General features: G+C 42.5%; 1 protein-coding gene across 1 annotated transcript in view; it reads right to left on the bottom strand.

The window, feature by feature from the left end:
- Positions 1-25,005, bottom strand: part of DNAH6 (dynein axonemal heavy chain 6) — a 182,414-nt gene that overhangs the window by 6,123 nt on the left and 151,286 nt on the right. The window contains exons 68-74 of the mRNA XM_077818058.1: positions 19,763-19,901; positions 14,416-14,535; positions 11,162-11,283; positions 9,257-9,386; positions 4,439-4,566; positions 2,825-3,010; positions 1,027-1,099 (exon numbers count right to left, since the gene is read on the bottom strand). Coding sequence (XP_077674184.1) covers positions 1,027-1,099; positions 2,825-3,010; positions 4,439-4,566; positions 9,257-9,386; positions 11,162-11,283; positions 14,416-14,535; positions 19,763-19,901 — 898 coding nt within the window. The remainder of the gene's footprint in view (positions 1-1,026; positions 1,100-2,824; positions 3,011-4,438; positions 4,567-9,256; positions 9,387-11,161; positions 11,284-14,415; positions 14,536-19,762; positions 19,902-25,005) is intronic.

Below are 25,005 nucleotides of genomic sequence, written 5' to 3'. Positions count from 1 at the left end.
TGTTAACTGCTGGAAATGGCCCACCTTGATTATCACTACAAAAGGTTTTCTTCCCTTCTCTCCTGCTGGTAATAGCTCATCTTAAGTGATCACTCTCCTTACAGTGTGTAAGATAACACCCATTTTTTCATGTTCTGTGTGTATATAAATCTCCTCACTGTATTTTCCACTGAATGCATCCGATGAAGTGAGCTGTAGCTCACGAAAGCTTATGCTCAAATAAATTTGTTAGTCTCTAAGGTGCCACAAATACTCCTTTTCTTTTATTTATAGTATGTGACAATGATTTGGATGCTTTTTCTGCCTACTTTAATACAATCTGTCTAAAACAAATCAAACTGTGTTCATTTACATGTTCTTTCTTTACTTGTATTCCGATGAAATACTAGTCTTTCAGCTTTCTGGGATTCGGCTGGAGACAGGGCTATGAGACTCTCTCTTTCAGGAGAGGAAAAGAATCAGGTTGAGTGATGCTGTCTCCAAACTTTGGTTTCTGCTTCAGCGAGGAGAGAATTAGCAAAGGCTTTCCTCCTATATATACTTTTCTTGCAGGGCTAAGGCTTGGAAAGACCATCCCCTCCAGTTTCTCTGTATAGGTGTAAAAGTGAAAGGACAGAGCCAGAGAGGACTGCACACTCTTCTGCTTCTATTTCTCATACAAAGGCTCCACTTGCCTTTAGTGGGAGTTACTCGGCTGTAGGAAATTCTATTTTTCTTCTTCTTTTGTGGGACGGGGCAAAACAGGACACTCTGCATGTCTCACTAGGGAGGGTGTACTACAAAGACTGGCAATCCTGATTAGAGCTCAGCAGATGGCAGCCAAAAAGAGCTACCGTTTGCTCAAAACCCAGGCCATTTTCAGCTATGTGCAAAGAAGAAAGCCCCAAAAGTTGTGGAAAACATATGCAGGGCTTCAGACCACCATGGACCTGGCAACTTTGTGTCCCAGGACATTTTGTTTTGTAGAGCAGGCAACAGGAAAGACAACCTTTTATGCATGTACATTACTTGTATTGATTTTTTTACCTGTCAGAAATCCTTGTGGAAAAAAGAAACCAGAGATCCAGAACGACTTCGGTTGACCCCTTCTGAGCCAGGACTAAAATCAGAACATTTTAGTGGATGTTATTTATGAAGTTTCACATTTCCTATTTTACTGCATAGTCTCATTAAATTAAGGGCCATATTCAACTTGCTGTAAATTGGCACAATCTCACTGACTTCAACTGCACCCACATACAGGAGAGCTGAGTTTGGTCCCAAGATCGAAACCCTATTCCACAAGATTCAAGTCATGTACGGTTGATTTTATACTTCATTGTGGTATAGGAAAAAGGATCTTATATAACAGACATGTCCATTTTACCAGCACTTTACACTTATAAAGTACGCATGCTACGGCTGGCTCCTACAGTGGTTATCATTAAAATCTTGTCAAACTGCCTTAAGAAATAAATAATGTATCATAGTATTTGTACTGTTTCTTAGATATTCCCTGTGGCAAACAGAGAGAAATACAGGGAACACTGCAAACACTGAGTTAACCACATCTGTTTATCTAGGGCAAAATGGACAGTGACCAATGTATCTCCATAACAGGTTGCCCCAAGACCCCTGATCCTAACACCTCTTGACTTTGCAGTCGAATCAGAGATAAGCCTAAGCCAAAACATTTGGATCCAGATCTCAAAGCTCCCAAAGTGGTAATTACAGAATTCCAGGCTGCCATACAGAACACGGCCAATAGGCATGCTACATCCTAGTGGGCGTGGGCACACTACAAGGAGCATGGTGAACACTAAAGTGGAAAAAGTGGTATTTCTACATTAATGGCAGGGAGGGGCACATCTCAAAAGGAAAAAACTCCAGAGGTTAGGTCTGCGAAGCAACCACAATCTCAAATGCTTGTCCAGTTCCTAGCCAAACCTTTTGAAGATCCATCATGTAATCCTCTCACAGCCCACTGATCACCTCTGAAGAGACTTTGAAAATGGGATGTTTGAAGGTGGAAGGAGTTGTGGGAAGGGAAAGCTAAGGGCTGTGAGGGGGGAGGGATAGCTCAGTGGTTTGAGCACTGGCCTGCTAAACCCAGGGTTGTGAGTTCAATCCTTGAGGGGGCCATTTAGGGATCTGGGGCAAAAATTGGGGATTGGCCCTGCTTTGAGCAGGGGGTTGGACTAGATCACCTCCTGAGGTCCCTTCCAACCCTGATATTCTATGAACCTACAGGCATTGGTAATGCCTGCAGTACCAGTGAGTCCGTGCCGGTACTAGTAACAGCGACAAACTTATGGTGGAGATCCGGAACCGTTAATAAATATCAGTACATATCTTACTGAAGGGGAAGGGAAATGGAAAACCTACCATGACTGGCATGGCTATCAGTCCCAGATGGGGCATGATCTCACCCACCGTGGCACAAAGGAAAATGCTGAGATAGTGAATTGTGGGGAGTGCAAGTAGCTCCTTTTCAAGAGAGTAGCAAGAGCAGCTCCCCAATTCACGCCTCCCAGTGCCCTGATGGCATTATGCCTTTCCTATGAAGCACAATGGCATTTGTGACTGAAGGCAGATTGAAACCATGTCTCTAGAAATGGATAAGGCCAGTATTTGGATCTGGGTTACTCGTGCCCCTTTATCCAGGATTTCCGAGAGCGCTACATGTTGTACAGGTTTCATTTTAAAATTCTGGGGAGAGGATTAAGTGGGAAGTTTGGGTACATTAGGTTTGGACCAAGCTCCCCTTTCAAGCTTCTGGCATGACCAAATTCAGTCCTTGAGCAAGGACCTAGCACACTACCTCATCATAAGGCAATTTACTTACATCTACAAAGGTTGTCCTTAGTACAAGGTCTTTTACCCATCCTCCTAATGGCTTCAGAGAAGGGTATGCTGCATTGGCCCAGAGTGTGGGAACTTGGTTGTTAAGAAAACTGTTGTATACTTTCTCCATCTCTTCCGACATCACCACAAAACCAGCAATAGCTTTGTTGAGGGTTTCTAAAGAGCTCTGAAAAATAAAAAATGTTATAGTGTACCAAACCATAAACACCTTTACTGAAGCTGAATTTTTGCAATGGCTGTTATGGGAGTTGTGGATCCCATTAACTTCATCTAAAATAACACTCACGGCCTTTAAATGCAGCTGTGTGGACACGATAATAAACATTTGAATCAATTTAACGGAATACTGAGAACTGCCAAGTAAAAATCTGGGCTGCATGGGAAACTAAGTGCCTGATCATGATCACCTCCTGCATAGCCATGAACATTCTCAAGTCCCAGTCAGAGTTGGCCATTGAGAGAACAGGAAGTCTCATTGATATAGTGGCCTGTCACACGACCCCTGTGGGTGGGTCTCAGATTCTGTGTTTTCTCTGGGATCACTGAGTTTACAGAACTATCAGAGACAGGAAAGCAGTGCAGAAGAAGAGACAGTATCTCTCTCCTCTACCCACCTTCCTGAACTCTGGCTGCTGAGGAATGGAAACAATGGTTATTTTAATTGGCTGGAATATTTTTAAATAATTTTAGATAGGTTTTACTGCAAAAATAAAGGATATTTTGAATAAAATAATGTATACAGTGACTTTTGGCACTGTACGCCTCCCTCCCCACACAATCAGATTGTGGATTTTCATATGATTTACGGTCACAAACCACTAGCCTGAACCTTTTATTTTCCTTGTACTCTGGTCAAACATTTTCCCACCCAACATTAGTACTGTTTAAAGAATACTCTCTTCTACAACATTTTGACAGCAAGAGTAAGCATAATTCCTTGCACCTATAACAATCTGTGCAGCCCTTCTTAGGTAAGGAGTTTAAATAATTTCTCCAGATGCTAATGATGAAATCCACCTAGCAAAACTACTAAGTGGAAAAGTATGCAATGGTTGAAACATTTAAACAAGTGATCCCACACCATAACAGAAACAGCTATTTAGGGCTAGATTATTCGTTACAGAAACCTTGGTCCCTCCTCTTCGCTGCCTGTGGCACATAACAGCCTAGTCTCCTGTGGGCTGACATACTTTGGTCTCATTTCAGTTGCTGGTGACCTGTGATATGCAGGAGGTCAGCCGTGATGAGCTAGTGGTCCCTTCTGGCCTTAAACACTATGACTCTATACACAGCCATGTCCAGTCAGTTTCACTAGGGAGGAAGGGAGGAATTTACTACTCCTCTTTAAGGGGTGTAGAATATGTGCCCTCTTGCAGCCAGCCAGCTTTGTCTGCTCCTTCACCTGCTGTGGGAGGAACATCTCAGGAAGAGCCCCTGCAGGAGTTGTGATTGTGGATAACCCTTAGATGCACTGCACCACGAAGGGGAGGGAGCCCTTACACCCCCACAGCGCACAGGGCAGGGGTACAATCTAGCTATAGAGCTTCCGGTAACACTGCCACCCAATGTAAAACGATTCAATTAAGTGTCATACTCTTAACAAGTCAAGCAGATTGTTGAACCGATCCACTTCTTGTCCAAGTACAGTAGTTAAAGAGTCCACACGTCCCTTGTCATCCTTGACAAAAAGGCTTTCTGAAGCAGTGTCTATCTCCAGTTTTCCTGCAATAGAAACCTTTTTTTATCACTCAGGAAGATCTGGTGTCACTACAGTGAGGGAAGAAGGAGAGGAACAATGTTATCCCTCGATTGGAAAACTGCCAGTTTCCTTCCTGATGAGCTGTCTCCAAGTTCACTTCTGCTGGGGAGCTCCTAAGGGACTGGCGGGAAATAACCCCCCTGTTTGCTCCCACCCAATTTTTGGAGTAGCTGCAGAGTTGCTCTGTGTTTGCTACAGCAACCTCGGGTCTTGAGTCGCCTCCACCATGCCCACCTTCCCTCACACAGGGAGACTGAGCAATGGATAAGGCTATGGTTTTCTCATGGAGGTCGCAGAATCCATGACTTCCAAAGACCCCCGTGACCTCAGCCCAGGAGCGGCAGGGAGCTGTAAGGTACCCCTGTCGTCTGAGGCAGCGGGCCCCCAAGCTCTCGACTGCCATGGGCAGTGGAGGTACCCTGCAGCTCCCAGCCGCTGTAGGCAGAGGGGGTACCCCGCAACTCCCGGCTGCTGCAGTGGGACGGGGGACGCCCACTGCCACCGCAGGGCAGGGGGATCCCCGCAGCTCCCTGCTGCTGCTGCAGGGCAGGGGGACCCCCGCAGCTCCCCAGCCACCACCATAGGATGGGGGACCCCTGTTGCTCCCCACTGCTGCCGCAGGGAAGGGGGAACCCCATAGCTCCCCAGCCGCTACTGCGGGGCAGGGGGACACCGGAAGCTCCCCATTGCGGTAGTGGCAGGGGGATTCCCATAATGCTCCCCGCTGCTGGTGAGGGGGCAGGGGGACCCTGGAGCTCTGAGGTCCTACAGGTGGTGGGGCACCCCAGAGCTCCCAGCCACCCCGCAGCTGCCCAATCCCATCCATTTTGTCATTGATATTTTTAGTAAAAGTCAGGGACAGGTCACAGGCTTCCGTGAATTTTTCTTTATTGCCCGTGATCTGTCCACGACTTTTACTAAAAATATCCATGACAAAAATCTTAGCCTTAGTGATGGATCATTGAGTGGTGCACCCACCGGTCCCACTTCCCTTCTGAATCCTTTCTGGGTAACGATGTGCAGGGAAGCCTGGGTAGAGCTATGATCTGTGTCCCACAGGGACGCAAAATCTTCCATGTAGCAGAGAGGCAGCAGGACCCAGTGCCCTCCGTACCCTCATAGGAGGGGCAGGATTTGTCCCTAACAATATACATGTTTGGACAAGAAAGCCCAGAGACTCAGCTGGCACAAATCAGCTGAACTGAAGTCAATGGATTGGTGCCAATTACCCCCAGTTGAAGATTTGGCCTCTTGTTGTTAGATTAGATTTGATTCTTCTCATGGTGCTGCTGTTTAACATGCAGAACTGTGAGCATGAAAACAGTTCACCAAATACAGAGTGTACAAACAACATTTTCCTTGAAAATAAAATGTACACTTTAGTGAGAAAAATTTCCAAAACATATGTTTGAAAATCAAGAAGTTCCACCCCTCTCCAAAGAGAAACCATTAAACCATTTGACATTAAAAACATATTGAAACACATTCTTTTTAAAATGGGAACAAATTAAACATCTTCACAATGATTACGGAGCAGAGAATTTCAGTGATATTTCGCTAGCTGGGGCAAGAGTTTAGAAAAAAACACCACATGCAGATAATTGCACCTGACGTGTTTGCATATTAACAGCACAGTGGTGCATAATTTAAAAAACTGTAATTATTGTACAAGGATTTAACAGTCACAACTGTTTAGAAAATCTTATGTTCTGACAAACTAATTGGTATGACAGGATATCATAGCAACAAGATTCAGCCTTTGTTCCGCTAGGGGAATCTTCATTGTTTTCTGGTGAACAGTTTTAATGACACATTCATAGAATCATAGAATATCAGGGTTGGAAGGGACCTCAGGAGGTCATCTAGTCCAACCCCCTGCTCAAAAGCAGGACCAATCCCCAATTAAATCATCCCAGCCAGGGCTTTGTCAAGCCTGACCTTAAAAACTTCTAAGGAAGGAGATTCTACCACCTCCCTAGGTAACGCATTCCAGTGTTTCACCACCCTCCTAGTGAAAAAGTTTTTCCTAATATCCAACCTAAACCTCCCCCACTGCAACTTGAGACCATTACTCCTTGTCCTGTCCTCTTCTACCACTGAGAATAGTCTAGAACCATCCTCTCTGGAACCACCTCTCAGGTAGTTGAAAGCAGCTATCAAATCCCCCCACATTCTTCTCTTCTGCAGACTAAACAATCCCAGTTCCCTCAGCCTCTCCTCATAACTCATGTGTTCCAGACCCCTAATCATTTTTGTTGCCCTTCGCTGGACTCTTTCCAATTTATCCACATCCTTCTTGTAGTGTGGGGCCCAAAACTGGACACAGTACTCCAGATGAGGCCTCACCAATGTCGAATACAGGGGGACGATCGCGTCCCTCGATCTGCTCGCTATGCCCCTACTTATACATCCCAAAATGCCATTGGCCTTCTTGGCAACAAGGGCACAGTGCTGACTCATATCCAGCTTCTCGTCCACTGTCACCCCTAGGTCCTTTTCCGCAGAACTGCTGCCTAGCCATTCGGTCCCTAGTCTGTAGCGGTGCATTGGGTTCTTCCGTCCTAAGTGCAGGACCCTGCACTTATCCTTATTGAACCTCATCAGATTTCTTTTGGCCCAATCCTCCAATTTGTCTAGGTCACTCTGTATCCTATCCCTGCCCTCCAGCGTATCTACCACTCCTCCCAGTTTAGTATCATCCACAAATTTGCTGAGAGTGCAATCCACACCATCCTCCAGATCATTTATGAAGATATTGAACAAAACCGGCCCCAGGACCGACCCCTGGGGCACTCCACTTGACACCGGCTGCCAACTAGACATAGAGCCATTGATCACTACCCGTTGAGCCTGACAATCTAGCCAACTTTCTACCCACCTTATAGTGCATTCATCCAGCCTATACTTCTTTAACTTGCTGACAAGAATACTGTGGGAGACCGTGTCAAAAGCTTTGCTAAAGTCAAGAAACAATACATCCATTGCTTTCCCTTCATTCACCGAACCAGTAATCTCATCATAGAAGGTGATTAGATTAGTCAGGCATGACCTTCCCTTGGTGAATCCATGCTGACTGTTCCTGATCACTTTCCTCTCATGTAAATGCTTCAGGATTGATTCTTTGAGGACCTGCTCCATGATTTTTCCAGGGACTGAGGTGAGGCTGACTGGCCTGTAGTTCCCAGGATCCTCCTTCTTCCCTTTTTTAAAGATTGGCACTACATTCCCCCAGCTCTTAGGCACATTATTTTATGGAAGGATCTCTTAACACTGCATTTATATGCAATAGCTAAATCTCACAACATAATTTATGCCCTCACACTGCAATCAGAATCACATGGTAGGACCCTTCTGCCTGCTTGGAATGCCACTGCAGTCAATGGGGTTCTGTGTATGCATAAGAGCCTGGCAGCATGGACTCCCATTGACTTCCTCAGGATTTTCTGTGAGGCTAAATGATGACTCGCTGTGCAGGTTTGATGGCTGAACTGGGGCCTTTAGTTGCACATCTTAAACTTCCTGTCCCAATGTGCAGAGGCTCCCCTTTGTTCTCCACTGCACAGGTTGTTAGTGCCAGTTAAGCTTGCCCCTCTTCTTGAATAGGTGCTGGAGGGAAGATATTTAAGAGTGGCTGTTTAGAAAATGGAAAAGGGAGAATGCCTTTGGGAAGGCAGGTGTCTACAGCCAGGCCATACAGCACTGGGTTTAGCCCCAAGCTGAGAATATTTTCTCTTTCTGTTCTCATTTTATAGGCCGTCCTCTCACACTCACGAATAAACATTAAGGAAGAGATCTTTTTGACTAAGAAAAATCAGGAAAACACGTAAGCGTGTGCTTTACTTTAAAGCACGTACTTAAAGTCCATTGACTTTTACAGGATTTAAGCACCTGAACCACCACCCTTCTCTGGGGATGTCTTCCCCACTGTGTCTATATACCAGACACAACTAGCAGGATATGCCATATTGGATCAGACCACTGGTCTCTCTCTGCTCTATCTAGTCAAATATCCTGTCTCCAGTAATGGTCAGTATCAGATGCTTTAAAGGAAGGCATAAACCATTATCACTGTGCAATAACATAGCTATGATGACAGTGTAGTCTTAACCCCACACAGCTGTTGATCGTTTTACATTCTGAAGCATAAAAGTTGTTATCCTCTATAAATGTATATTCTAGCTAGTGTAAATCTGGATATTTTGATTATCCATACAAAATGTTTTGAATTCTAGTATGTTTTCTGTCTCAGTAAACACTTTGGGGCATGATTTTCAAAGGCACAAATGATTGTTAGGTGCCTAACCATGCCTTGTCCCTGTGAAAATCTCCCTCGTATGAAGCAAGTGCTATAGGTTAATTATGAATTGTTGGTTTTTTCCCCTTTTATCATTTAAAGTACAGTATATTTTTGATCCATTTTAACAAGTTCTGTTTACATGTAGTTACATGTATGTTTATTGTTTCAGTGTGGAGATACATTCATGTCTGATACCACCATATACCTCCAGTGATAACACTTTTCCTAGATAAGGAATTAAGCAAAAGGTTCTTTATCAACAAACAAAAAAAACAAACAAACAAACATATTTTTCCCAAATACCATTATATATATGCAGTAATATTGACAAAAACACATTAACACCACTATCCTACCAGACAGTTTTGTCAAGATAGTGCTAGCAAGCTCTTGAACAATTTCATCATTGCTTTTTCCTGATCCTTGTGCAGTTGATCTTGGCTGAACCTCAAGTATTGTTGTGATTAAAGTGCTAGTCTCTTTACGCTGCAAAGAGAAAAACAGAAAAGCCGTGTACCTTTAAAAATTTGCCATCACAAGTTATTACTTAAATATTTTAATCTCTCTCTTGTTTTTTTTTAGGTGTTTATATTCAGAACCAATTACTTCCAAGGAAAACTTTAGCATTTGTTCATGATATTTTCATTCTTGAATTTACTTGAAAATGTAATTGAAATCTGTAAATAGAACTTTGCTCTGTTTTTAGGTGGCTTTTTTGACCAGCTATTGTTACCATAAGAAATAAGTCCCCATGATCATTGAGTGTGTTATATATTTATCATAATGGGTATCATTTTTCTCAACTTCTCTCTTATAAAATGCATCCATTCCACTGCACTGAATTCCAGACCTTTGATGCTGCTGGAATTCAGTACAAACATTTAAAATTAGATAAAAAAGATTTGTTAATATTTTCCCCACTGACTTATCTAAAACTAACATTAATTTTTGCTGCTTTCTACAGAAAAGTGTGAAATGGGCATTTTTTTCTCAGGATGTTTCTAAATTAGTTCATTAAACTTACTGCAGTATATACTGAATGAGACTATAAAGTTAAGGGAGTTGAGTTAAAATTTTAATGTTTTTAATTATCTTAGTATTGGAAGTTATAAAATCCCTGCTTCAAACCCCTAGGACCAAAGTTTATTAGATAATGTGTAGTTTATCTTCTGGTTTTTTACGTGGTATGACAGTCTTTTGCTTTTATGGTGCTGGGCCGTAAGCTTATTGCTACATTAGTCTAGTTTTTAGAATTAATATTATACTACAAGCAAAAGTGGATGTTTTTCTAATTCAGTGCTTATGACAGACAAAAGATATTGCTTTTCAATGGTGTATTGTGTGTGGAAGAGAGAGTGTGTAGTTGAGATTTTCAAAGCAGTCTAGGGGACTTAGACACTTAACTTCCACTAAATTAATGAAAGATCATTATGTTATAGTAGCACCTTGAAGCTACCCAACAAGATCAAAGCCCTATTGTGGTAGGTGCTGTACATACACATCATAAGAGACAGTCTCTCTCCTGGAGAGCTCTTAAATTAAATAGATAATTCTAAGGGTGGGAGAAAGGAAGTATCACTATCCTCATTTTACAGATAGGGAACAAAGACACACAGAGTTTAAGTGACTTGCCTAAGGCCACCAATTCTTTGGTGGAGCCAGAAACTGAACCCAGATCACTTGAGTCCCACCCATCTGTGTCTAAATCCCCTAGTCTGCTTTCAAATTCTCAACCACATTATCTAGCTATTTTTAATGAGTGTTTGTATGTGTGTAATGCTGTTTTTCCTAGACTACTATGAGGGTGGTATTTAAGGATTCTGGAAGATTGTTTGGGTCCCTCCAGGGAAAATGCATAAATATAATAAATTAATAAATATAAATGTGTGTGTTCTGAACAGGTTGTCAGTATTCCTTCACATCTCTCATCCGTCTAATCAGGAATTATAATGTCCCATGAGAAGAGGCTGATTTGTGTAAAACTAAGGATAGAATCAATGTCAATAAACAACTGTCCAGCATAAATCATGGTGCACTTCATTAAAATGCAGCTTGACAGGAAACTGGTTAAAGAAAACATTCGGGAGTTACATATGGGAAAAAATAAATCTAATGATTAGGGTGGATTGCCTAGCAATTCCTGCTTGTTATTTCTGCTTAACAAACTATAATTATTAAATCAAATTCTCCCTTTAAGCTACATAGTATAATTCATTTAATATAATTAATTTAGAACGTGTATTTAAGAAAAGCCTACAAACCTGGAAAGCCAAATTGGCGTTCTCATGCATTCCAAATATTTCTGGGTCGTCGATCAAAGGAAAATGTTCAATATAGTCTTTATAATCTTGCAAACTATCAGCCATAGGGGCAAAATATATACCTATTACAGAAATGCACATACAGACTCCACATTAAAATGTTTTATTGTGAAATAAATGAGCAAAAATGTATGGAAATGTCAAAATGTATATATTGTATATTATTAGTGAAAAACTTAAATTATTGAAAGCACATTCAAAGAACTAAAGGAATTCACCACGTAAACAACAAAACATCTATACGAATATGCTTTAAAATACATTTGGATGGTAACATTTTTCATTATGAGTGACAGGCATATATCAGATTCTGACACTATAAAATTGTTAGAGGCAGAATTTTACAAAGGTAGGGCCAAAAGTCTCACATTTTCATGTTTTGCATTAGCGTGTCTTAGCATTTCAGAGGAACTAGAACTTTCGAAGCAAACAGGTTATATTCTGGAACAGAAAAACAACTGGATATTTGTTGCCTGAGGAAACAATGTAAAAACAGGAGCAGGATATGGGATGTTGCTTGTTATATCCCATAGACAGAACAAACTTTATTTAAAATAAAAAGAAACAAACGGCTTTCACAGGCTTGACTGCTGAGCTGAAGTGGCAACTCACACTGGTATAGTGAGCCCCAGGTTAGTTCCTGACTGGCCTTCCAACTCTCCGGTGGGTCATTACAGTGCTTTTCCTCTTTGGAGGCTTCTAGCTACTCAGCAACTTACACAACGAGGGCTAACTACTCATAACTAATTGCCATCTGTTAACAGCGTAACTACCAGGCCTGGAAGAAGGAAAGACTGGTGTGGCTGAGATGATAAGTGCTGGACTGAAGTAAGTGCAATCTGTCACTGGCCTGTGATGGCTATTCAAGAAACTGAAATTAAATTCTCTTCTCTGCTCCCCCTGTTCTTCCAGGGAAATACATATAAAGGGACATGAATAAATGGCATTAAGGGTATTGAAGTTGTGTGTGTAGGACAGAGCAGAGGAGGGTCCAGTGGTCAGGGCACAAGCCTCAGACTTTGGAGATCTGGGCCCAAGTCCTTGCTCCACCACAGAGTTGCTGTGTGACCTTGGGCAAGTCACTTGCCCTCTGTGTACCTCTGTTCCCTAACTGTACAATGGGGATCATAGCACTGCCCTGTCTCTTAGGGGTTGTGGGAAGATAGGTACATTAACGATTGCCAGGCATTCAGAGGCTACCATGATGGGTGCCATACAAGTACCACAAATAGATACAGAAATGGTGAAGTGGGTTCTGGTGAGTCACTGAGACAGGTGGTTCACTGCCTCACACTGATAACAAGGGAGGTGGAAGAGCCTTTCTGGGGAGGGGGTGAGTGCCGCAGTCCTGAAAAAAGGAATCTTAGGAGTAGCCCAACTCAAGGAGGAGAGATCCAAACTTGATGGGCTTGACTCTCCATTGCACTGTGCCTTGTGTAGTCATTTGCAACAGTGCAAAGGGGGTATAAAATGCTCCCAAATTAGTGAGAAATGTCCCTCTGATCATCTCTTAGTTTGACACTCTGGCCACATATTTCAGGCAGAGAATGCTGACAATGTGCAGTGCTTGTAGCAGTGGGATCCACCTCAAACACCTGTTGAGCATGGTGCTATGCAGCTTTTCAATATTTAATGGGAAGCAAGAGAGCTCCCCTTCTCCCTGAAGATGGCCAGAGTAAAAAGATTTAGCACCATCAGCAGGATACATTGGGAGTTATAAACCCTACAGCAATACTGGAATCTTCCTGGTTGTGCTAAACTTTTAGCCCCCCTAAGTCCTTTAATGGGGCCAGTTCTGGTAAGGACTTTAAAGTACAGCTCTAATCAGAGAAGTGGCTCTGTAAAAATAGCAGTGGAGTTCGAGGCTTGTCATCTCTCTGGCATTTCCAGATCAGATATGCTCAGGTCCCAAGTAAAAATACGGTTTTTTTCCTAATCTGCTATTCCTGCCATTCACCCTGGATATGCAAGTCAAGATAGGTTCTCACGCACAATTACCCAGCATAAAGGTTCTGCAGGCCAAATTCTGCCCTCAATTACACATGCACAAGCTCTTTGTCTTTAGATTATGCCCTTGATGACACCTGGGCAACCCTATTGTCTTCAGTGGGTTTGCTCAACTGTAATTTATTGGATTTTAGCAAACAAGTCTGTTGATGTGCAAGAAGGATTAGATACAATCCAGTTCTCTCTTTCTTATGGGGATAGCATCATCCACTGGATATGGCACTAGACAGGAAGTCAGTAGACTTGGGTTCTATTTCTAGTGCTGCCATTGGCTCACTATGTGACCATGAGCCACTTATGAGTTCCTATTTGGGGCGCCATATTTTAAAAAGTGTTTAGATTAAGATGAGCCCTTTTGAGAACCGTGGGAACCGAGTGGACTGAGCACTTTTGCAAATCTCATCCTTAACCTCTCTGTGCTTCGGTTTCCCCATCTGTAAAATGGAGATAATAATGTTTATTCATCTTTGCAATGTGTTCTAAGATCTAAGTTAGAATTGACAATTATTACCATTAATTGTGTTGGCTCAGCAGTGCTAACTGAAGTATATAATACAAGCAAAAATAGTTTTGTCACTAAATTCAGCAGATATAACTATATTCATATTGTGGGACTAATTTTCCTTTCATTTACACTGGAGTAAATCATGAGTAACTCCATGGACGTCAATGGGGCTAGTGTAGTGTAAAAATAGTGTGAGAAGAGAATCAGGTGCAAGGATCAGAGTAAGAAGTTAACATTTTACATAGTGACTTTTCACAGAAGACCCACATTCTACGGAGTCCCTGAAAATCTGAGGAAGTCCACAACAGACCTCAAGGTTCACAGGTTCTCAAATACTGCAAAATTTGGGCCAAAAGCTTCTTTTTGGAAAATATACTTCTGAGTCAGAGACTTCTGTCTGTGGGAATGGAAGGAGATACACTACCAATAATGTCCTCTGTGGGGCAAGAGACATTTTTCTCAATAAAAAACTAGGGAGACTTTAACTAAGCTTGTTATCCAGTTCTTAGACACACAGAGAGAACCAGACCCCATTGACTGATGTGAGATCCATCACAGAAAGACCAGAATTTTTCTACAATACAAATACAGAATTAAATACACAAAATCATAAAAAAATGTGATAGACAAACAGTTTGCATTAACCTAAATGGAAATCCTCTACAATTCTAATTGTATTTACCTGATTTGGAGTATTTGTAATCATATTCTAATGTTTCAGGAGAAAAAAACCTCTTTAAGACTGTACGCAGGCACCTCTGATCCCAGGTGTCTGTAACTCGCCCTCCATAAGTAATTTCACCTGAAACAGTGTTTGATTTTTACAGATTACAATGTCATATAACAATTCACATATTAAAAAGCTTTTACTTTTTAAAATTTTAACATTCATCTTTCCTAGAATCCAGGATAGCATGATTTTTGTGCGTCACTTTAATGGAAATAAGAGTGTTTAACTGTCAGAAAGATTTTTTTTTTTACTCATTAAAGTGATTGATAAAATCTGACACTGCAATACATCTAAGTCAACTAATAAAAAATGTCAGATTTTCAAACAAGTTGCACACACAATTATGTGCCTAATTTGAGCATGTAATTACTGCAGCTGTATATGTAAACTAGCAAGAGATATAAAGGGTAACAAGAAAACATTCTACAAATACATTAGAAGCAAGAGGAAGACCAAGGACAGGGTAGGTCCATTACTCAATGGGGGGGAAGGGGAATAATAACAGAAAATGTGGACATCGGAGAGGTGCGTAATGACTTCTTTGTTTCGGTTTTCACCAAGAAGGTTGGTGGTGATTGGACATCTAACAGTGAATGCCAGTGAAAATGAGGTAGGATCAGAAGAGACTAAAATAGGGAAAGAACAAGTTAAAAATTACTTGGACAAATTAGATGTCTTCAAGTCACCAGGGCCTGATGAAATGCATCCTAGAATACTAAAGGACCTGACTGAGGAGATATCTGAGCCATTAGCAAATATCTTTGAAAAGTCATGGAAGACAGGAGAGATTCCAGAATACTGGAAAAGGTCAAATATAGTGTCAATCTATAAAAAGGGAAATAAGGACAACCTGGGGAATTACAGACCAGTCAGCTTAGCTTCTGTACCCAGAAAGATAATGGAGCAAATAATTAAGCAATCAATTTGTAAACATCTAGAAGATAATAAGGTAATAAGTAATAGTCAACATGGATTTGTCAAGAACAAATCATGTCAAACCAACCTGATATCTTTCTTTGACAGGGTAGCAAGCCTTGTGGATGGGGGGGAAGCAGTAGATGTGGTATATCTTGACTTTAATTTGACTGGATTTGTGCTGGAAATGGCCTAACCTGATGATTACTTTAGATAAGCTATTACCAGCAGGACAGTGGGGTGGGAGGAGGTATTGTTTCATATTCTCTGTGTATATATAAAGTCTGCTGCAGTTTCCACGGTATGCATCTGATGAAGTGAGCTGTAGCTCACGAAAGCTCATGCTCAAATAAATTGGTTAGTCTCTAAGGTGCCACAAGTACTCCTTTTCATCTTGACTTTAGTAAGCTTTTGATACTGTCTCTCATGACCTTCTCATAAACAAACTAGGGAAATGCAACCTAGATGCAGCTACTGTAAGGTGGGTGAAAAACTGGTTGGAAAACCGTTCCCAGAGAGTAGTTATCAGTGGTTCACAGTCATGCTGGAAGGGCATAATGAGTGGGGTCCTGCAGGGATCAGTACTGGGTCCGGTTCTGTTCAATATCTTCATCAATGATTTAGATAATGGCATAGAGAGTACACTTACAAAGTTTGTGGACAATACCAAGCTGGGAGGGGTTGCAAGTCCTTTGGAGGAGAGGATTATAATTCAAAATGATCTGGACAAACTGGAGAAATGGTCTTAAGTATATAGGATGAAATTCAACAAGGACAAATTCAAAGTACTCCATTTAGGAAGGAACAATCAGTTGCACACATACAAAATGGGAAATGACTGCCTAGGAATCAGTACAGTGGGAAGGGATCTGGGGGTCATAGTGGACCACAAACTAAATAAGAGTCAACAATAATGCTGTTGCAAAAAAAGCAAACATCCTTCTGGGATGTATTAGCAGGAGTGTTGTAAGCAAGACATGAGAAGTAATTCTTCTTCTCTACTCCGCACTGATTTGGCCTCAACTGGAATATTGTGACCAGTTCTGGGCGTCATATTTCAGGAAGGATGTTGACAAATTGGAGAGAGTCCAGAGAAGAGCGACAAAAATGATTAAAGGTCTGGAAAACATGACCTATGAGGGAAGATTGAAAAAGTTGGGTTTGTTTAGTCTGAAAAGGAGAAGACTGAAGGGGACATGAAAACAGTTTTCAGGTATGTAAAATGTTGTTACAAGGAGGAGGAAGAAAAATTGTTTTTCTTAACCTCTGAGGATAGGACAAGAAGCAATGTGCTTAAATTGCAGCAAGGGAGGCTTAGGTTAGACATTAGGAAAAACTTCCTAACTGTCAGGGTGGTTAAGCACTGGAATAAATTGCCTAGGGAGATTGTAGAATCTCTATAACTGGAGATTTTTAAGAGCAGGTTAGACAAACACCTGTCAGGAGTGGTCTAGATAATACTTAGTCCTGCCATGAGATGACCTCTCGAGGTCCCTTCTAGTTCTATGATTCTATGTAAACTGGGTAGCTGCATCTCATGTGCCTAATTAACCATCTGCATGCACAGTCACTCAATTTGCTGTGTAACTGGAGTAACTGCATATGCAAAATACACATACAATGGTACACACAATTTTCATGATCCATTTTGAATCGGGAAACTCTGGCCCTTAATGTGGTAACAGAAAATGTGTTGTCTGACGGTCTCCTTTCTGGGACTGACTTCTGCCCTAATCTCAGACATTTGAATGGCAGCTCAGACTTGTTCATGGAGCTGGACGGCTGGGACACTACACTCACACCATCTTAGTACTTTCAAAGCTATACAGAAACACTGCCTTCTATATATAATCTCATTAGAGTAATATATTCAACAGTATCTAACTACATACAGGGATCTGAAAAGAGGCCATCATAGGGAGACCGAAAGAACTTTCACGTTGTGGGGCAAATTAGGGGAGGAGTCATTAGGCAGAGCTGGCGCTAGGCATAAGCAGACTAAGCAATTGCTTAGGGCCCTGAGCAGCTCAAGGGGGTCTCCTATTAATTATTAGTATGTGTTGAGCATGGGTGAAGGGCCCACAAAAATATTCCTGCTTATGGCCCCCTATGGGCTTGCATTGGCACTGTAATCAATATTCCATCCTGCAACCTGGCCTTTACCTTAAATTGTACTTGTGGCACCTTAGAGACTGTAACAAACTATCTGAGCATAAGCTTTCGTGATGATGATCATTTCGTGGGTGAAGTGAGCTATAGCTCACGAAAGCTTATGCTCAAATAAATTTGTTAGTCTCTAAGGTTCCACAAGTACTCCTTTTCTTTTTTAGAGAATTTACAGTAGTTTTAATCTTCAGCTTGACAAAACACAGAACAGAATAATGGGACCGATTTTTCATTTACATTGGAAAAGCATTTTTTGCTGTATAGTACAGGTAACTAATGGGAAAAATGTAAAACTAGGCAAAGAGAATGAGGAGTCCTTGTGGCACCTTAGAAACTAACACATTTATTTGGGCATAGGCTTTCATGGGCTAAACCCAAATAAATTTGTTAGTCTCTAAGGTGCCACAAGGACTCCTCGTTGTTTTTGCTGATACAGACTAACATGGCTACCACTCTGAAACTAGGCAAAGAGAGACGCTTAACTGTTATATTCACATACCTATCTTGTGAACTAACTACTATAAAAGCAATTCTAACACTTTGGAATACTACAACCAAATTACAGGGTTTGTGATAAAGGAAATATTAAGTAAAAAATTATAAACCACCATGAAATAGATATGTGAAAAGCATTTTCACATTTCAGGGGTAATCTAGAAGGACATCTTAGAATAAGGGATCAGATATGTTTTGCATAAACCACTGTGAATATGTTTCTATTTTTTTTACTGTACTCTTTGGAAGACGGTTTTTATTCCTTCATAAATCACTTTAATTATTTTTATCATAAAACTACCATTTTTGTTTCCTGTCTAACTAATTATGCAAACTAAAATCTACTTAGCAGAGCTAAGCAGCAAAGCAAAGAGGAACATTACTGAAATTGTGAAGAAAAATTACCTTAAATTCTTGCTGTCAAAACCCAGAAATTATTATAATCTCTATTCTTGGGTCAGTGCTGACTGCATGGTACCAGTACAGAATGCAACGAGCTCGGAGTTCCAAGCTGTTTTACTTTCAGAAGGAAGTGCCTACCCATTACTATTTTACTCCAGTTTTACACTATTGTTACTGCACTGAAATCAATGTAGTTACATTCAGAAGCTGGAGTTACACTGTGATGAATCAGGCCCCTGGGTGTTCCTGAAAAGATTTTTTAAAGTATAAAGAACTGCTTTTGAACAAAGGCTTTGGTTTGCTATCCTATACAATGGTGATTACTAATGGTTAGATTAGCTTTATCAGTCTCTCCACAGTTGCTGAAGAATTTTTAAATCACTTATATTTGACTCTGTAAAGTGAGAGCTGACAATTTTCTTTTCTTCTTGCTCAAGGATATAGATATAATCTGCATGATGATTATCTTGTTGCTATGGGTAATTAAGCAGCTGTTTGGATATTGCCACTTTGATATCAGGTTTCCGTTGGAGGGGTCATAACTTGATGCTCCTACGTGTCCACAATAGCTCTGAATGCTGAGATTTATATGCTCGGGTCATCAAGTTAGAAGGCTGCTAATTTTCTCCAGTCAGGAGATCCTTCCAAACAGAAACTTTGCACGATGGACATAGCTTAGGACTTTTCAAAACCACATAGGTCTTTGCTGTTTGGCCTATGCCCTTGATGTCAGTCTGTTAGATAGCATTTGAATGGGTATGTCTAACCTGGAGCTGGAGGTGTAATTTCCACCTCAGGGAGACAGACCCATGCTAGCTCTGATCGAGCTGGTATGCTAAAAATAGAAGTGTGGATGTAGCAGCACAAGCAGAGGGATTGGCGAGGGTACCTAGGGTTTTAGACTAGACCATACGCAGGACAGCTAGCCCATTCCGATGCTCACACTGTTATGTCTACACTTCTATTTTTAGTGCACTAACTCAATCAGAGCTAGCGTGGCTATGACCACCCAAGACAGAAATTACACTGCCCATTCCAGTGTAGACATGCACTTAGCTAGTGCCTTACCCTGATTCCAACTTTAAAATGCCATAAAAGGTGAAGATTGATTACAGAACCCATATAATTGTATTGACTTCAGTAGGATTCCACGGTTATAAGTAAAAGCATAATATGGCCCTATACAAATAATCAACTTAGACCTGCTAAGTTGTTGCACGTAGCTATATAGCTTAGTAATATCTTGTGTTTATTGAGGAATGCTAGAAGTAGATAACTGCTAATACTGGAGCTGTTAAAATAAAATATCTGAGCACTGTACCTGTTATGTAAGTTAGGGCATCCCAGGGTATCTTTCCTTCTTGGCAGTAAAGATTTAGGTTCAGTAAGGCACATTCTCTATCGCTGTCATTAAATTCATAGCAGATGTTCCACCCAAGAGGTCCAAACTTTTTCCTCTCCTTGAATATTAAATTAAAAGCAAAACTGAGTAAAATTAGTTTGTTCAGGATGCTCAGAGCAATTGTACTGTTAATTCATAGATTCATAGATATTAAGGTCAGAAGGGACCATTATGATCATCTAGTCTGACCTCCTGCACAACGCAGACCACAGAATCTCACCCACCCACTTCTGCGAAAAACCTCTCACCTATGTCTGAGCTATTGAAGTCCTCAAATCATGATTTAAAGTTTTCCAGGTGTCTTGGGCTGTCATGGTGTGTCTTCATGGAGCAGAGAATCCTCCAGCAAGTGACCCGTGCCCCATGCTACAGAGGAAGGCGAAAAACCTCCAGGGCTCTTCCAATCTGCCCTGGAGGAAAATTCCTTCCCGACCCCAAATATGGCGATCAGCTAAACCCTGAGCATATGGGCAAGATTCACCAGCCAGATACCCAGGAAAGAATTTTCTGTAGTAACTCAGATCCCACCCCATCTAACATCCCATCACAGGCCATTGGGCCTATTTACCATGAATATTTAAAGATCAATTAATTGCCAAAATCATGTTATCCCATCATGCCATCTCCTCCATAAACTTATCGAGTCTAATCTTAAAGCCAGATAGGTCTTTTGCCTCCACTGCTTCCCTTGGAAGGCTATTCCAAAACTTCACTCCTCTGATGGTTAGAAACCTTCATCTAATTTCAAGTCTAAACTTCCCAATGACCAGTTTATATCCACTTGTTCTTCTGTCCACATTGGTACTGAGCTTAAATAATTCCTCTCCCTCTCCATTATTTAACCCTCTGATATATTTATAGATAGCAATCATATCTTAATGTGGCGTTGTCTTCTGATAGCAATTTCAAATTTTGTAACAGAAATGATAAAGTGATAGATTAGCACAGACCTTAGCAAGGGGCAATGTGTAGTCGTTTTTTGGCCCCATGACTAAGGCTAAGATTTTGTCAAGGATATTTTTAGTAAAAGTTACAGACAGGTCACGGGCAACAATGAAAAAGTCACAGAAACCCGTGACCTACCCCTGATTTTTATTAAAAATATCCCTGACAAAATGGGGAGCCGGTGGGCTGGGAGCTTCAGGGGCCACCACCACCCATGGGGTCTCGGAATTCCAGGGCCCCCTTCTGCTGACAGCTCTGAGCTGCGGGGGTCCTCCCTACCTCCTGCGGCAGCTGGGGACCCTTCAGCTCCCAGCCGGCGCTGGCTGAAGTCACAGAGGTCTTTGGAAGTCACAGATTCTGATTTAATTGGGGATCGGTCCTGGTTTGAGCAGGGCGTTGGACTAGATGACCTCCTGAGGTCCCTTCCAACCCTGATATTCTATGATTCTATGATTCTCCACTACTAAATGGCAGCCTTACCCATGAGTAGCACCTGAAGGCACTGGTCCTCAGGGACACTCCCCCCAAGTCATATTTTCCTGCTGGCTCTTGGGACAGGAGAGGGTAGTAATTTCCAGTTGTCTTATGCCATGAGCACATTGCAACTCCCCCCCAGCAACGGGTCAGCTGAACTTTCGTTCTATCCATTCCCCAACCCTTACTGTACAATTAAAAGTAAAGTATTAGCTTTTGGTCACTTAGGAGATAAATCTCCCTATTAGAGATGGGAAAGGTTGTCTCAAAATTCAACCTATCTTCTAGTCTTACATGTCTAATCTTACAGCTCTCCATCTGCCCAGTTCATGTAATTCCAAATATTGCATTATTTTTCAAAATAAATAATTCCGTGATTTTTTCTTGAAGTGAGATGAATGCAACATTCATGAATAATCTGACAGCAGCAACCTAGTACGCTAAGCAAGGATAACATTGCGAACCAGCTGAGCGGCTAACAGCACAGAGGCTAACAGAGGGAGTTTGCCTGGGAGCTGTCTGAGAGGAGGTACACTAAGGGCTGCATTACGGAGGCTGTGTTGGTGAGTATCTGAGTGTCTGTTGTGGGGACAGTTTGACCGTGTGCTTGATTGGTTGTTTGAAAAGTGTGAATTGGGAGTGCTTTGTTCCAGGTGAGCCTTGAGTGGGCCTGACTGTTATAAAAAGCCGGTCAGCTGCGAACCAGCTGAATGGCGAACAGCAGAGAGGCTAACAGAGGGAGTTTGCCTGGGGAGAGCCCAGTGAGGCTTACATCTTGCCGGCTTCTCTGAGTAGTCACTACAACTCCCGAGGAAGCTCATAGAAGGAAGGTAATATGGATGGGGGGTGTTCAGCTGTTGTGACCTGCACTGGATGTGCCATGTTTGTCTTTCTTCCACAGAACAGAAGCGACTTTGTCTGTACAAAGTGCAAGCTGGTCTCCATACTGGAAGAGAATGTTCAAGCTCTGGAGGAACAATTATCGACCCTGCGTTGCATAAGAGAAACTGAAAATTTCCTGGACAGATGTCAGGATATGCTTCTACGGACACAATGTTCTGAAGATTCAGAGCAGGCTGCGCAGCAGGGACAGGAGGACGGTGAAGAAATTTGGCAGCATGTGACCTCCAGAAGAAGAAAGGGGAGCGTCCATGTACCAGCAATGCAGATACAGGTAAGGAACCGTTTTCATGTTCTCTCCACAGGTACTAATGCGGAGAGTGGACTAGATGATACATCTGAGGGAAGGGAACAGAAGGAGACCTCGCCAATTGGAAGACATGAGATGCACTGTCCTAGAGATGGGGGTTTCACGACCACCGCTCCCAAGAGAAGGAGGCGGGTAATGGTGGTCAGGGACTCACTCCTCAGGGGGACTGAGTCATCTATCTGCCACCCCGACTGGTAAAACCGAGAAGTCTGCTGCTTGCCAGGAACTAGGATTCACGATGTGACGGAGAGACAGCTGAGACTCATCAAGCCCTCGGATCGCTATCCCTTCCTGCTTCTCCGTGTGGGCACCAATGATACTGCCAAGAATGACCTTGAGCGGATCACTGCGGACTATGTGGCTCTGGGAAGAAGGATAAAGGAGTTTAAGGCACAAGTGGTTTCTTGTCCATCCTCCCCATGGAAGGAAAAGGCCTGGGTAGAGACCGTCGAATCGTGGAAGTCAACGAATGGCTACGCAGGTGGTGTCGGAGAGAAGGATTTGGATTCTTTGACCATGGGACGGTGTTCCAAGAAGGAGGAGTTCTGGCAGAGACGGGCTCCACCTAACAAAGAGGGGGAAGAGCATCTTTACAAGCAGGCTGGCTAACCTAGTGAGGAGGGCTTTAAACTAGGTTCACTGGGGGAAGGAGACCAAAGCCCTAAGGTAAGTGGTGAAGTGGGATACTGGGAGGAAGCATGAGAAGGAGAGCATGAAAGGGAAGGGCTCCTGACTCATACTAAGAAAGCAGGACAAACAGCAAGTTATCTCAAGCATCTATACACAAATGCAAGAAGCCTGGGAAACAAGCAGGGAGAACTGGAAGTCCTGGCACAGTCAAGGAATTATGATGTGATTGGAATAACAGAGACTTGGTGGGATAACTCACATGACTGGAGTACTGTCATGGATGGATATAAACTGTTCAGGAAGGACAGGCAGGGCAGAAAAGGTCGGGGAGTTGCACTGTATGTAAGGGAGCAGTATGACTGCTCAGAGCTCAGGCATGAAACTGCAGAAAAACCTGAGTGTCTCTGGATTAAGTTTAGAAGCATGAGCAACAAGGGTGATGTTGTGGTGGGAGTCTGCTGTAGACCACCGGACCAGGGGGATGAGGTGGACAAGGCTTTCTTCCGGCAACTCACGGAAGTTACTAGATCGCAGGCCCTGGTTCTCATGGGAGACTTCAATCACCATGATTTCTGCTGGGAGAGCAATACAGTGGTGTACAGACAATCCAGGAAGTTTTTGGAAAGTGTAGGGGACAATTTCCTGGTGCAAGTGCTGGAGGAACCAACTAGGGGCGGAGCTCTTCTTGACCTGCTGTCCACAAACCGGGAAGAATTAGTAGGGGAAGCAAAAGTGGATGGGAACCTGGGAGGCAGAGACCATGAGAGGGTCGAGTTCAGGATCCTGCCACAGGGAAGAAAGGAGAGCAGCAGAAAACAGACCCTGTACTTCAGAAAAGCAGACTTTCACTCGCTCAGGGAACTGATGGGCAGGATCCCCTGGGAGAACAACATGAGGGGAAAAGGAGTCCAGGAGAGCTGGCTGTATTTTAAAGAATCCTTATTGAGATTACAGGGACAAACCATCCCGATGTGTAGAAAGAATAGTAAATATAGCAGGCGACCAGCTTGGCTTAACAGTGAGATCCTTGCTGATCTTAAACACAAAAAAGAAGCATACAAAAAGTGGAAGATTGGACAAATGACCAGGGAAGAGTATAAAAATATTGCTTGGGCATGCAGGAGTGAAATCAGGAAGGCCAAATCACACCTGGAGTTGCAGCTAGCAAGAGATGTTAAGAGTAACAAGAAGGGTTTCTTCAGGTATGTTAGCAGCAAGAAGAAAGTCAAGGAAAGTGTGGGCCCCTTACTGAATGAGGGAGGCAACCTCGTGACAGAGGATGTGGAAAAAGCTAATGTTCTCAATGCTTTTTTTGCCTCTGTCTTCATGAACAAGGTCAGCTCCCAGACTACTGCACTGGGCAGCACAGCATGGGGAGGAGGTGACCAGCCCTCTGTGGAGAAAGAAGTGTTTTGGGACTATTTAGAAAAGCTGGACAAGCACAAGTCCATGGGGCCAGATGAGCTGTATCCGAGAGTGCTAAAGGAGTTGGCGGATGTGCTTGCAGAGCCATTGGCCATTATCTTTGAAAACTCATGGCAATCGGGGGAGGTCCCGGACGACTGGAAAAAGGCTAATGTAGTGCCCATCTTTAAACAAGGGAAGAGGGAGGATCCTGGAAACTACAGGCCAGTCAGCCTCACCTCAGTCCCTGGAAAAATCATGAAGCAGGTGTTGCTCTTTTAAGACTTCTAAAAGCATGCTCCATGCCTCGTCCCTCTCAGATTTTGGATGGCTCTTGAGATTCTTAAACCTTGGGTCGAGTGCTTGTAGCTATTTTTAGAAATCTCACATCGGTACCTTCTTTGCGTTGTGTCAAATCTGCTGTGAAAGTGTTCTTAAAATGAACATGTGCTGGGTCATCATCCGAGACTGCTATAACTTGAAATATATGCAGAATGCG

The sequence above is a fragment of the Eretmochelys imbricata genome, chromosome 5 (genome assembly GCF_965152235.1).
Source record: "Eretmochelys imbricata isolate rEreImb1 chromosome 5, rEreImb1.hap1, whole genome shotgun sequence".
Taxonomy (NCBI): domain Eukaryota; kingdom Metazoa; phylum Chordata; order Testudines; family Cheloniidae; genus Eretmochelys; species Eretmochelys imbricata.
The sequence above is the reverse complement of the archived record's forward strand: the minus strand, read 5'-3'. Positions and strand labels throughout refer to the sequence as shown.